At 42.2% G+C, this 15,811-nt stretch overlaps 1 protein-coding gene across 1 annotated transcript; it reads right to left on the bottom strand.

The window, feature by feature from the left end:
- Positions 1-5,324: 5,324 nt before the first annotated feature.
- On the bottom strand, positions 5,325-8,538 carry LOC310869652 (tetraspanin-10-like; the record flags this gene model as incomplete). The annotated part of the gene is made up of 3 exons (XM_083780483.1): positions 5,325-6,268; positions 7,629-8,224; positions 8,428-8,538. 3 exons carry the CDS (start codon positions 8,536-8,538, stop codon positions 5,926-5,928), a joined length of 1,050 nt encoding a protein of 349 aa, XP_083636609.1. The 3' UTR covers positions 5,325-5,925.
- Between the last annotated feature and the right edge of the window lie 7,273 nt (positions 8,539-15,811).

Below are 15,811 nucleotides of genomic sequence, written 5' to 3'. Positions count from 1 at the left end.
ACAGACTTATAGCATGTTATGTAGACAGCACTATAATTGTATTGTATATAGTCATAGCACGCCATAGTACATATGTATAGCATAGTAGTAAATATGTATAGTTTATATATATATATATGTATAGTGTATGTATAGTTTCATTATATAGATATTCCACTGTTACTTTCTTAGCTTACGCATGTTTCATGATAAATGCTTTTATGTGATGTATTCCCATGCTTTTGTTCTTGCTTAATGTAAGTCGCTCTGGATTAAATGCCTAATGCTAAATGCCTAAATTGTAAATTGTAAATTGTATCACTACTTTTGGGAATGTAAGTGTATATATCCAGGTTCTGGGGCCAAGTGGCACGTGAGTTAAGCGACATTTTCAAGGTGAAAATAAAGGAGGATCCGGGAGCTTTCTTACTGGGACTCCCGTCAAAAGAATTTCATTTGACACCCTTACAATTCAAACTATTTGATAAACTTCTACTTTCAGCCCGGAAATGCATTCTGATAAACTGGATTAAGGATAAGCCCCCGACTATACAAATGTGGTAAAGAGAGATCTTCGCTGTGCTACCCCATGAAAGACTGTGCAATGCATAGAGGCAACGACGCTTCCTTTACCCCATGAAAGACTGTGCAATGCATAGAGGCAACGACGCTTCCTTTACCCCATGAAAGACTGTGCTACGCATAGAGGCAACGATGCTTCCTTTACCCCATGAAAGACTGTGCAATGCATAGAGGCAACGACGCTTCCTTTACCCCATGAAAGACTGTGCAATGCATAGAGGCAACGACGCTTCCTTTACCCCATGAAAGACTGTGCAATGCATAGAGGCAACGACGCTTCCTTTACCCCATGAAAGACTGTGCAATGCATAGAGGCAACGACGCTTCCTTTACCCCATGAAAGACTGTGCAATGCATAGAGGCAACGACGCTTCCTTTACCCCATGAAAGACTGTGCAATGCATAGAGGCAACGACGCTTCCTTTACCCCATGAAAGACTGTGCAGTGCATAGAGGCAACGACGCTTCCTTTACCCCATGAAAGACTGTGCAATGCATAGAGGCAACGACGCTTCCTTTACCCCATGAAAGACTGTGCAATGCATAGAGGCAACGACGCTTCCTTTACCCCATGAAAGACTGTGCAATGCATAGAGGCAACGACGCTTCCTTTACCCCATGAAAGACTGTGCAATGCATAGAGGCAACGACGCTTCCTTTACCCCATGAAAGACTGTGCAATGCATAGGGGCAACGACGCTTCCTTTACCCCATGAAAGACTGTGCAACGCATAGAGGCAACGACGCTTCCTTTACCCCATGAAAGACTGTGCAATGCATAGAGGCAACGACGCTTCCTTTACCCCATGAAAGACTGTGCAATGCATAGAGGCAACGACACTTCCTTTACCCCATGAAAGACTGTGCAGTGCATAGAGGCAACGACGCTTCCTTTACCCCATGAAAGACTGTGCAATGCATAGAGGCAACGACGCTTCCTTTACCCCATGAAAGACTGTGCAATGCATAGAGGCAACGACGCTTCCTTTACCCCATGAAAGACTGTGCAATGCATAGAGGCAACGACGCTTCCTTTACCCCATGAAAGACTGTGCAATGCATAGGGGCAACGACGCTTCCTTTACCCCATGAAAGACTGTGCAATGCATAGAGGCAACGACGCTTCCTTTACCCCATGAAAGACTGTGCAATGCATAGAGGCAACGACGCTTCCTTTACCCCATGAAAGACTGTGCAATGCATAGAGGCAACGACGCTTCCTTTACCCCATGAAAGACTGTGCAATGCATAGAGGCAACGACGCTTCCTTTACCCCATGAAAGACTGTGCAACGCATAGAGGCAACGACGCTTCCTTTACCCCATGAAAGACTGTGCAATGCATAGAGGCAACGACGCTTCCTTTACCCCATGAAAGACTGTGCAATGCATAGAGGCAACGACGCTTCCTTTACCCCATGAAAGACTGTGCAATGCATAGAGGCAACGACGCTTCCTTTACCCCATGAAAGACTGTGCAATGCATAGAGGCAACGACGCTTCCTTTACCCCATGAAAGACTGTGCAATGCATAGAGGCAACGACGCTTCCTTTACCCCATGAAAGACTGTGCAATGCATAGAGGCAACGACGCTTCCTTTACCCCATGAAAGACTGTGCAATGCATAGAGGCAACGACGCTTCCTTTCAGGTGGTGTGGGCCCCATTATTAGACTATTTTCCTGCTGAGTTTTCTCGGATCCTTCTAAAGGCCCAATGCCCCATTGACTGGACAGACCTAGGATAGAAAAATAACTGGGGAAAAAACTGTATGTCTACATGTGAATGGGCCCGAGGCATGTGCAATACTGTGGCTGTCTTGGTTTGCTTTCCTTTTTGCTTGTTTTTCTTTTTCTTTTGCTTCCTATGGTATGGTGTGGATGATGGCATAGATGAACTGGAGGAACCACCCCACTGTCCCAATGTTATTTTTTTTGTTTATTTGTTTTGTCTGCCTGTCTGATTTGAGTTAAAAATGTTCGCTCTGAAAGAATATATATTCAAAGATTTGCGACACATTTTCACAATTTTTCAAAAATAGCAGATCTATGGGTTAAGAGTTAGAAATATTTTCCATTCCCTTCAGAACATGCTTTAATCCCTTTAACGCTTTTACAAAGGAGAATATAAATCTAGACCTAGAAATGCACAATTTACGATATGAATTACCAGAGTCCTGTTATTCTTTGGCTCACACATAAGATTCTGTGGTGAAATTGTTAAGTGGCTATGTCAGACCATAGCACCACATGGTTGTTGCAAAACAAAATTATGTTAGAAAGCAAGTCACAAGTAATTCTAATTGAAGAAAACATCTCCCTCTCTTGCTATCCACTGATCCATTCCTTTAGTGTGAGCTCATGTGGTTAGTCCTTTATCAGTAAGTAGTCCATGTGTGAGAGCACACACAATCTGACTTTGAAATGGGCATAACAATAACAACTTTAATTAAATTAACAATTAATTAAAAGATAAAACTATGAATGTCTTACCTATGCAGTATTTTGTAGTTTGCCAACCCACCCGTGCAAATGAGTGAGTGAGGTAAAGACTAGGCCACTCATTATTAACCACTTAAGCCCTATTTTATACTTATGTCATTTGATTTGTTGAAAATATAGCGAAAATAATAATAATTAAAGTGAATAAGGGCAGGTGAGATATGCTGGATATAAACCAGGACAGAAGTGCTTAACCCATTCTGAACGGGCACCCATTTTGGTGTTGGCATCATGTTATGCTTTAGCTATTTAAAAATAGCAGATCTACAAGCTCATATCGCGCCACCGAGTGGCGCGATACGAGCTTGTAGGTCTGCTATTTTTTTTAAATCGAAGAGCGACTGACATTTCTAGAATCTGATCTCAGGTCAGAATGGGTTCATCAGACCAGTGTGTGTCCGGCGGAAACCTCGTATGAATCTGATCTCAGGTCAGAAGTGCTTAACTCCTCTCTCTCTATAGGGCGTCCTCAGATCAGCCCTCCATCGTCGCTTCCAGTCATCCCGGTTCTCCATACATCTGGCCAGATGCATTGATCTGGAGTACATCCACGTATGCTAATGTATGTTAGCGCGGGACGTCCTCGTGATCGATGCCCGTGTGTTGGTTTCCAGAGCACCAAGTTTGCTGGCTGGCAGTTCCTGATGCCTTTGACAGTGTCCTGCTATAGTCTCATTCTCTTGGCTTCTATTTTCTGGCTCACCCTTGGTATTCCCTCATACAGAGTTTTGTTAGTAACATAACATGTACATTCTTGCTGATGTTAAGTACGGCACGCAGCATTCTGGTGTAGCACCCGTCAAGGGACTTCTGCAGGCTTGGCTTCAGGGTCCAGCATTCACAGCCGTATAGGAGAACAGACTCCACCGTTATATAGAAGAAGCGGAGTTTGATTTGACGGGGGAGGATGGGGTTCCAAACACTGGTCATGCCATTCAGGGCCCTCCATGCAAGTGCCTTCCTCACTTAACTCCTTAGATAACTTTGGTAATCAGGATAGATTACCAAAGTTATCCTTATAGAGGATTGTTCTAGTTTCAACAGGCAATGTAGGCACATGGGAAATATCAAGGTTTTCTTTTTTTTTTTTTACTGTATATGATATAATATGATATAACAATATACAATAGTGTTTTAACATTGGAGGTGATATTTAATTGAATGAGGTTACCAGAAGTGGTGAACAAAAGCCTGCAGTCAAGAAACCATTCCTCTAATAAAAAAATAAATAGATGTACAATAATAGAAAGGCAACATCTAGATTGAATTAATATTTTGGCGTCTTTAGAAAATAATGGGACACCATGTGATTACGGTACTATGATTTCGTTTTCAGGAAAGAGAACATGCATATTACAAAAGGACACATTTAGTAAGTTATGGCATATTATTATGAATGAACTGTTAATTAACCCATTCTGAACGGGCACCCATTTTGGTGTCAGCATCATGTTATGCTTTAGCTATTGAAAAATAGCAGATCTACAAGCTCATATCGCGCCACCGAGTGGCGCGATACGAGCTTGTAGGTCTGCTATTTTTGAAAAATCGAAGAGCGACTGACATTTTTAGAATCTGATCTCAGGTCAGAATGGGTTCATCAGACCAGTGTGTGTCCGGCGGAAACCTCGTATGATTCTGATCTCAGGTTAACAGAATAAGTGATTTGTTTACAGTCTTTTTATTTGGTAATTCTATATACGTAGTATATGACACCTAGATGATAATACTGGACGTCTTCAAGTCTCATGATCTCACTGAAAGGGATCAGCAGGCACACACAAGCTAAAATACACACAACAGACATCTCCAACAAATGCCTCACAGACTCCACAGATGATATTTTGGAATGATGCAAAAGAAGGACAAAAGTAACATTTCCAACAACTACATGAGGCCGCGCGCGCGCACACGCACACGCACACACACACACACACACACACACACACACACACACACACACACACACACACACACACACACACACACACACACACACACACACACACACACACACACACACACACACACACACACACACACACACAGTGTTTTATTATATTGTATCGGCGCCCATCAAGGATATAAATACATCTTGATAGTGATGACTAAGCACATAACATACATCAATAATGACAGTGACGTGTGTGTTTGTGTGTGTGTGTGTGTGTGTGTGTGTGTGTGTGTGTGTGTGTGTGTGTGTGTGTGTGTGTGTGTGTGTGTGTGTGTGTGTGTGCATAGATATTACAAAGAGCTAGCAACGCTCATGTGGGTGTGAGCTCACTGTCGCCAAAGTGCCGGAGGTCTGTTGTCTGAGGAAGATGTCTGAGGCGAGAGGATGGGGTGGTGAGGATTATCCCTCCATCATAAATAAACCATGACCTGTCACACAAATGCACCCGCACATGTGTGTTAACCGCTCTAACCCTGGTGTCCCTACTTCGGGCATGTCATTACACGTGAAACTATTTCAAGATGTTCTAAAATGAGAAGATCCACAAACACCATTGTCCTGTAGGTCGTCTGTTTTTGGAAATGTTTTGAAACGCTACACAAAATTAGACTAAAGGTACTTTCAGACGGGCATCGATTGACGCAGACGTTGCCGCCTGGATCAACAACAGGTCTGCATCCGGGTCCGCTCATGAGGAGCGCGGCAGCAGCGCAGGTGTAAAAAAAAGCTAAACAGAATCCAGGTGTGGTCAGTCGCGGGCGTGTGCACGAAACGAGCACGCGCGCAACAATTTCACAGGACCGCACTCACGTAAATACGCTTGCGTTGTCGCCGCCTCGACCTTTCCACGCGTACAGAAAAAAAACAATGAATTACTACAGCGTTAATCGCTGGCCGTTTGAAAGGACCTTTAAGTAGTTAACGTACTACTTCCGGTATGAGCATATCTGCTGTTAGCTTTGTGCCACTGGATGGTGTCCAGGAGACGTGTGGTGATGAAGAGAGTCAGAACTTGGACGCTGAGGATCAAAAAACTGACCGTGCCTATGAGGCCGGTGTGCTGCTCTATCCATCGGGAGATCCCCCCCAGACAGCCACCCAGGAAGATCACACTCTGCGCCGAGAACTCGTCCAACATCTGGGCCCCGACGCCGCACTGGGAGTTCCACACCGTCCCGTTCTCCAGAGGGTCTATGCAGCATGTGGCGGGGACGCCGCACGCCAACACCCCCGGTGCTGAGCAGTTGTAATATCTGTAGGAAGGAAAATGATGAAGTGTTCAAGGACCGGCGGTTCGAAGCGTGACTACTTGGGGGTTGGAGCCCCAATTACGACGGCCTTTGCAGCGTGTCCTCCCCCCATCTCTTTCCCCATTTCCTGTCAGTATACTTTCAACCTATCAATAAATCAAAAATATATATTAAAAAAATATAAAAATATATTTATATAAATAAATAAAATTTGTTTTAAACCTGCCTACCGATTATGTTACTGTTAGGCAGATTTCTAAACTGTCCTCAGCCCTTCACAGAGCGAATAGACAGAAATGGTACCATCCTAAGGCCTATACTCTTCATACTCCAGTTTTAGGTGATAAGGTGACTACGAAAAACTATAACATGTCACGCCGTGGTGGTAAGTGACACACCGCTCACCGCTTTACTAACCTTTATCATCTAAAACTGGAGCATGAATAGGCCTTTAGAGGGTATGCCCGTGATATCATCATACGTTACTAACCTTTATCATCTAAAACTGGAGTATGAATAGGCCTTTAGAGGGTATGCCCGTGATATCATCATACTTTACTAACCTTTATCATCTAAAACTGGAGCATGAATAGGCCTTTAGAGGGTATGCCCGTGATATCATCATACTTTACTAACCTTTATCATCTAAAACTGGAGTATGAATAGGCCTTTAGAGGGTATGCCCGTGATATCATCATACTTTACTAACCTTTATCATCTAAAACTGGAGTATGAATAGGCCTTTAGAGGGTATGCCCGTGATATCATCATACTTTACTAACCTTTATCATCTAAAACTGGAGTATGAATAGGCCTTTAGAGGGTATGCCCGTGATATCATCATACTCGGAGGTTGTGCGGGAACGCCTACCGAGTGGCAAAAAACTACTTTCTGGCCATGACAGCCTTGAGAACATGACACATCCAAACAATCTGATTGCATTAAATGACAGGCTTCATCTTTTGGTCTATATAATAAATCTTGAACTGTTGGGACTCCGTTGGCCTAGCGGTCCAGGCACATGCCACATAATAGGCTCTGGCCTGACAGCGTGTTGCGCGTTTGAGTCCCGTTCATGACGACCTTTGCTGCGTGTCTCTCCCATTCTCTCCCTCCCTCCTTCCTGTCTATCTTCACTATTATCTATCAATAAAGCCAAAAACGAATCTAAAAAATAAATAAAAACTTGAACTGTATGTAAATTTGTGAAATGGTCCTTTAACACTGACGTCATTACAATAATGTCAATGCCTCCATTGTTGCTACAGTACCATGAAGCGCATGTGACAAAAACACCTTTGACCTTGCATCTCTCTATGGCCTGGCTGTTGTAAAGCTATCTGTCGGTCTCATCCTACTCACATGTTGGTCTCCCAGTCACGGTAGTTGTCTGCTCCACAGCACTGTAGGCCGGTCTGAATCTCATCCGTGATGAACCTCAGATCCAGGTCATCCTGATAGCGAGCCATGGCTGTTAGCATCCCCGATCGCAGGCCAACTACTATTTGGCCTTGGAAGAAATATGCTATGATGGCGGTCAGCACCTGGGCCGTGATCAGCACCAAGACCACTGCAGAATAAAGCTTCAGCAAGCAGGAGTTCTCCCTGAGGGTGCCCACACAGCCAGACAGGCACAGCAAGGACAGCAGAATGCCTAGAGTCACAAATATGAGCATGGGGTCCGTACCGATGCTACCGATCTTCTCCTGTGCGAAGGACTCTTTGCTGATGAGGCCCCACAGCCCCAAGACAAGAACACACAGGCCCATCACTGTGAAGAGCAGATTGGTCACGAGCAAGAAGTATTTCCAGAAGCATTCACTGCAGGAGCGGTAGAGGGGGATTCTGTGTGCTTTGGAGAGGTTTTGGTGTTGGCTTGTACTCTGTCCTGCTGGTTGGAGCTCTGTACTGTCATCTGTCACAGGGGAAAGCTCTTCAGAACCTCCTGTTGAATTGTCCTGTAGAAAGACACAGGAGTGTAAAATACAACACCAATAATTTCCCCCTTATTCCCAGTGAAACATCACACTTCTTTGGACACAGAGAGATTTTTCTTTAGTGCTTTTATTTACCCCAATTTCTTCCAAATGTAGTCATGATGACAATGAATTCCTCCTCACACACTGCTGTGTGTGGGAAGGATGTAGAGCCTCCATCCTACTCCTCCCAACCAACATTCCCGGTTGACAGGTGCCGTCCCAGCCATGGACAGAGCCACGTCCCAGAGCCTCTTCTGGCTCTGGGGCGTCTGTATCTCAACGGAAGGCAACATGGAGGCAACGGGAGGCGATGGCGATGCGTGATTGCATTGACAAGCTTTCCCAAGATTTCTTGCGAAGCATAGCGGAAGCAAAGAACGCTTGACTTCTCCTCCCGTTGGAGACAGGTCGCTCTAAGGAACTATATATAAATTAGATATCTATATTATTTAATATCTATGGTCCCAGTCCATAGGAGTATGTGCAGTGACAAATATCATCTCCCTGCCCTCCTCCACCGAACACAGGCCAATGGTGTTGGCATAGGAGCTCGACAAAGCCGGATGCAGCGTAGTGGATTCGAAACCCCAGCCTCTGTGGTGGTGGGTAGGCACTTTGCCACTGCGCCCATTCAGAGAGAGGGGTATGAAACCTAGGCCGATGTTTTTGTAGTTTGTTTTCCTGTAAAGATTAAAAACTACTGAAGGGTAAACACATGGCACATGGCTTACTGATGTAAGCAACGCAGCTGCAGCTAATAATTAATAATGGGTGTGCTATATTTTGGTGTGCCAAAGTGACAAGCGTTGACAGTTGTCAACACTCAACAGTATGGTCATGCTTGCACAAAACTTGCACGGATTATACATTGCATTACAGTAGCTGCAGCTGCGTTGCTTGCATCACAGTGTACTGCATAAGGCCAGCCTACCACATGGGTCTACACTTCTGTAGTTTTTAGAGCATGGGTCTTCAACAGGGGGTCCAGGACCCTGACCCCTAGGAGTTTCTCAGAACTCTTTTCCTTTCTTTTTTAACATTAAATGTCTGAAAATACACATTAACATGTGTTGTGATTTAGGTAGTCACTCATGAGTCTCCATCTCAACCAAAGGAGTGGTGGGTGAGGATCAGCTGTGTCACGCGCGGAGAACATATGTCAACACCAGGCACCGTATTGCACATACATTCTAGTTCATTAGACACACAGAGAAATATATACAGTATGTACACAGTATTGCGTGCGTAGCAGATATGGAAACGAGGATGAGAACAGAATGAACAGGAACAGAGAATGCATCTCATATCATACAGTCAGTTTCTCTGATACAGTAGTGGATGGTAATCATATAATGGATATTATCATATTAATATGCTTACGTAGATGAGTGTTTAACCACTGAGTCAACCATAAATCATAACAATGAATGAATGATTCCAACGTATTATAAAAGATAATGGCTAAACAAACAAATAAACAAAAAACATTAATTTACACAACAAATAGTCTTGTCAAACTAATGAAGTCTATGAACTGAACTATGAAATCTACTAAAAAGTTGAATTTGCAAGACTCTCTCTCTCTCTCTCTCTCAGCTAGGCTACTATATATCCTTGACCTGAAAAACAAAACAAATCTACCTAGGGTTTCATTCCCCTTTAAGTTTGTACCTCACTGAACAACTTGAATCAAAAGGTTGCACCTTACCCTTGGTTGCAGAAGTGGTGTGTTCTCATTCTGCCTGGCATCCCGCATTGACCAGGGTAAAGGAAATCTTCTCATGACCAAAAATCGCTTCATACTGTAAAGCACTGCTTCCCTGCCCTAGTATATAGCTGGCATAAGAAGTACACTGTAGAATGGAGCGGAGATGTCTCGTCTACTACAGACAGAGACCATGTGAGCGACCACTGTAAAACTATGTGGTGTGTAGCTTTGGGCTACGGGGCTTGTTGGGCTTTCATCATGTGAGAGTCACAGTGATGGGATTAGAAATGTATCAGAGTATGCCTCAGTGAGGACACACGCGCGCGCGCACACACACACACACACACACACACACACACACACACACACACACACACACACACACACACACACACACACACACACACACACACGGTAACAGTAGCTGGATGAAAAGGTCAGTCAGATCAGTCAGGTGACAATTTATCAAAGTTGTCTAAATGTTATCTAATTATCAAATTAACATTTTCCTTGGATTGCAGGCAACTGTATACCTTGTATACATTATGCCTAGCATGTTCAGGGCTGGAGCAAAACATGACTGTAATTAATTAAACAAGACTAGCAGAGTTTAAAAGCTGTGCTAGCTACACCCAACACACCAAAGTGATTTGAACTGTTGCAATCCTTTGCCTGCACTCTCACTAGTTTGGCTGAATATGAGCGATCGAATGGAAAATGTGAGATTATTATTTGTGCACGCAGGTTTTTCACAGTGGAAAGGCCTCGAACAAAACAAAACACTAAAGACTAACTTACAAAAAGACAACATCGAAAAACACTTGAAAACTAATTAGGAGAAACTGTGTAGGCTATAAACCCTGCAATGACGGGCCCTCCCTGGGCGTTACCTTCTGGTTACCTCAAGCCAAACTGAACTGGTCTGACTCACTGTCCCTGCAGCCTCCCTCTTATACTAGGCAAGACAATACCAAGGAACAGTTCTGTAATTGGTAAACCACTTAACTCAACATCTGGCTAACCACGTCCCATGAGTTAACTTACACAATTATCTAGTTTACCTAAACCAATTCCAAAACATTTCAGAATACATTACATGCACCACAACCTAAAGATACATAGAACACATAACACAAGAGCTCTTGTAACAGACAGACACCCCTCCTGCTCTATAGCACTTGGTACCTTCCTCCCCTCAGTCAAGAGGATCACCAGTACTGTAGGAGAGCCAGGTGCCAAACAATCTTAATTAAACACCATTGACAATAAACATTATATGCTGTGAAAATCTTTGCAAAATACTCGTGTTCTCTTTTACAATTCACTGAGTTACAAATAATAAAAATATAAATATGCACTCATGTCTATTTCCACAGTATTCCAAGCCGGAAAGTTAGTTAATTGGATGCAACTGTGTAGTTTAGGTGTGTGCATTGTTCTCCATCAATGTATGTGTATAGGGCACGGGTTGCCCCGTGACAGAAACCTTCAAGGAGTTGGAAAAATACACATAAACATTTCATTAGGACACTCTAAACATTTCAGAGTTTCATCTGACGATGGTCCATCAATTTCTGAAGCTGTAAGGTATCCGTCCTGTTGGTCACTCCCCCTAGAGCAGACAACCAGGACGATATATAATATATATAATATTTCAGATAATGTTCCATATGGTTCTAAATCTTAGGCCTTTGGGCGATGCTAAAGTAAAGGCCATTGGCTCATAAATGTCTTGCTTGTGAAGCTCTCATTTTGGCCTGAGGGTGGCACAGAGCAAAGGTCATTGGGTCACTCAAAAATGTGTATAAATGTGCTCAGAAAGTTTCATGGCTATTCTCTTTTGTGGGAGGTAAATCCTTGCCTATGGGTGGTGGTAGAGCAGAGGCCATGCGGTCACCAAAACCAGCACAGATTATTCCATGGCAATATGCAGCCAGTACATTTCATGATCTGTTGTTTGGGCCGAAAGTGTAGGACGGATTGACAGCAGGGCTAAAAAGTTATGAAAGCATGGAAACATTGAAACACATCTAGATATTAGGTATTATATTTATTCAGTGCTGTAATGTGTTTGACTCTGCAAAGCCTCTACGGCAGGGGTGGGCAACTGGCGGCCCGGGGGCCACATGCGGCCCCCACATTCACTTAATGCGGCCCGCATGTTAATATCAGAATACTGATTGATTTCAGCTGTTACAATTCCAAACCAGCTTTAATTACTTCATGACTAGTATTAAATGACTAGTATTCAAATGTTATTGGCTTTTTGTGTCCAATGTAGTTATGTTAACAGTTAAAAAAGTTAACAGAACTATAACTAAATGCATTTGAAATTTAATAAAAAGGTTACTTTTCAGGATTCCAATTCAAAAATAGCAAAACATTATTCAGGTTTTCAATTCAAATATAGCAAAAATAGCCGATCTACAAGCTCAAAACGCGTCGCGCTACGACAGTAATGCACTGTGGCACCTCTGGAGTGAGTGTGGAAATATATTGGCCCTCGCCATCGTCAAAGTCGCCCAGCCCTGCTCTACGGGATCGAATGCACAATTGCGTACCCTGAGTTAGGTTGGCTAGGGCAGCTAATCTTTCCCAGCTGTTCTTCTGTTTCCACTTTCAGAAATAATAAAACAGTCAGTTGTTGAAAGGTGAACTCCATACCACCAGAAACAACAATCTGTGAAAGACAGTGAGTGAAAGATTAGCGGATGATAACTGATTCCTGTATCAGCAGGATTTCCTCCTTTGTTAAAGGTATATTCAGTGATTTCACTTAATTCAAATATCACTTATTTTTTTGTTTTGTTGTGATAATCCTCCCTACTATAGAGTGTGCTGGCCATATAAGGAGTTCCTCCCTGTCCCCAGTTAACCCCTGGGGGTCAAAAAACCTTAGGTTTCGTTTTTGACTCTCTATCCTGATTGGACGAAAGGCTGGGTCCCACAGCCAAAAACGAAACCTAAGGTTTTTTGAGTGAAATCACTGAATATACCTTTAAGATTATGATGCTAACCCGATGAGTCTTCATGAAGTGGGTATACGACAAATGGAAAATACAGACTATCACATCACTTTGGCATATGTTGTCTCGATGGAAAACTAATTGTTTTAACACTCAATACTTGAAATGTGATCGCCAACAGAATGTGATCTCCAACCGAATTTGACGTCAGACAAATTGCCTCCTAACCTGCCCTAAATGGAAAGCAGGGATATTCCCCATCTGGCATGAATGCAATTAAAATTGATATGGCAAGAAAGATCATATTCAAAACACCAATGTTCGTCAACCATCTCTACAGACATAGAAGAGAGATTCAATGTATATTATTATGACTACTCTGTAGTGGTAGCATATCATATATTAATGATGTGCTTGCTGCCAAAGTGGGAGATGTACGGGCTTATAGTTGCTTTATAATAAGCTAATAATATTCCTGCAGTTTAGGTCATAAACTACTTTATTCTTTATCAGGTAACTCAGTGTGAGAAACTTCTCCAGGCTCGTTAATGGTAATATTACCGGCTCCTGCAAGTCTATTCACTGCACGCTATTGGCTCAGCAGAAGTATAGTTATCGCCACACTCACAAGCCTGTGCGCACACACATGCAGTCATGCACAGACCACATAAAACGCACATGCGCATATTTGAATATATATATTCCACCCTTGGTTGAGCTGTGTGGCTCATTGGTTGCCGACCTGGCAACCTTGACCTTTAACCACCAAATTGCACCATATATACAATTTACAATTACAATTTACAATTTAGGCATTTAGCAGACGCTCTTAATCCAGAGCGACTTACATTTAAGCAAGAACAAAAGCATCACATAAAAGCATTTATCATGAAACATGCGTAAGCTAAGAAAGTAACAGTGGAATATCTATATAATGAAACTATACATACACTATACATATAAACTATACATATTTACTACTATGCTATACATATGTACTATGGCGTGCTATGACTATATACAATACAATTATAGTGCTGTCTACATAACATGCTATAAGTCTGTGTCAAATGCTATCTAAGCCAACAGAAATGCTATCTAAGGGGTTAGGGTAAGTGCTATGGGCCATGATGGAGTCTGAAAAGGTGGGTTTTCAGGCTACGGCGGAAGATTGGGAGTGATGCTGCAGTTCTGACTGCAATGGGAAGTGCATTCCACAGTTTTGGAGCCAGAAGGGAGAAGAGTTTGGGACGTGTGGAGCGTTGTCCCAATATATCTGATTGCATCTTTTGCACTGTTTTTAGGAAGACTATGAAGTACTTATTTATTCTAGGGTTGTATGTATTTTAGTCTCTTTTTTAATGATGACCCTGGCAAATAAAGTCTATAAAATACTGAGTTATAGATCTATGAAGTTTCAGAGACTTGTGTTGTGCTTCTTTGATGATGACAGTGTATGGAGTAATTGTGAGCATACAGACATAGCCAGCCTCATTACAATCATTTAGCAATTGCTTCGAAGCTCATCTGAAAGGTCCCCAACAGAAATCAAATCAATAGAAAAAAGAATAAATGTCTAAACCTATTAAACCATACAGTATACTTTATATACTTAGTTGACCGGTGTCCCCGGGGCTTGGCTCCCTCTGTTCTACACTTCTTATTGCAAAAGAAATTGCCGATCTACAAGCTCACAAGATTAAAGCTTACAGAATGTTCGCACAACACTAGAGCTTGTGTTTAAAGGGGCTACCATTGATTGTTTGGGGGAACAGAGCTGATTTTTATCTCTAATCTTTCCGTTGTTTGTTCAAATGAACTTTACTTCTTTATATTACATTTGTGTTGCTCATTGGTGTGATGTCCACCCTGTTACATGTGTTTTAATCACAATTCAGACATCAAAATCATATGATTGCATGGAAGAAGGAAATGGTAAAAAGGTTCAAATTACATTGAGATTAAAAGGTATCGTGAACGTATAGGATTGAAATGACGTTAGGTGAAACTTTTATTATTTTAATAGATATGACTATGTCCTATAAAACGGGGTGGCCATTTGACCATTTTTAATGGGTGATAATTTCAGTAAATCATATAATGATCTGAGCTAGACAAATTCGTTTTTCAGTTAAACATGCAACATGCATGTCTGTCTGCAGCCTTGTTTTAAGGCTTTGTGATGCTATGTTAAATTACTATCGGTAGGAAACCCCAAACTCATAGACCTGGTTACAGCAGACCAAGAAGAAGACTATGATGAGTTAAATGGATTTACTTGCCTTATCATGGAACGTTCCTGTTGTCCACGTTTCTGTTGTTTTAATGTTTCTGTAAACATTCAATATCATTTTAACTGTGATTCTGGGTGGAGGTCTGTTTTGTGAAATAGGACAGGACTTATTTCACTGGCTAGAAGTTTAGCCAACGAAAGAATGTAAAGAATGACTATTCAGATCATAACTTTTATTCTATCCATCTACAGGAATTATAGACAGTTGTAAAAGACTGTACTTAATCTAAAAATATATTTTAGCTAGTCACTACTAAATTCATGCAATTTATTATGTAGAGCAATGTGGGAGGCACATGCAGATTAGACACATCATCGGACAGACATGCGGTTGAACATTTTAGAACAATACTGCAGTGCAACAAATTCTGATGTGGTGACTGATAAAAAAATATCTTCATTGAGTCATAATGAACTAGCATATGATTTACAGTAATACGAAATGTAATCAAATAATTATTTTACATGGAAATTCTATGTGCCATCTGTGACTGTATCTCCACACTACTGTATTCCCAGTTTTGGTCTGTGCCTTGAATCCTCCAGCTTGATTTGGAGTAATAATTCCTTCCAGCTCCCTACAGCCCAGGCCAGCCTTG

Source organism: Protomyctophum parallelum (genome assembly GCF_964188405.1).
Source record: "Protomyctophum parallelum genome assembly, chromosome: 13".
Taxonomy (NCBI): Eukaryota; Metazoa; Chordata; class Actinopteri; order Myctophiformes; family Myctophidae; genus Protomyctophum; species Protomyctophum parallelum.
The sequence above is the reverse complement of the archived record's forward strand: the minus strand, read 5'-3'. Positions and strand labels throughout refer to the sequence as shown.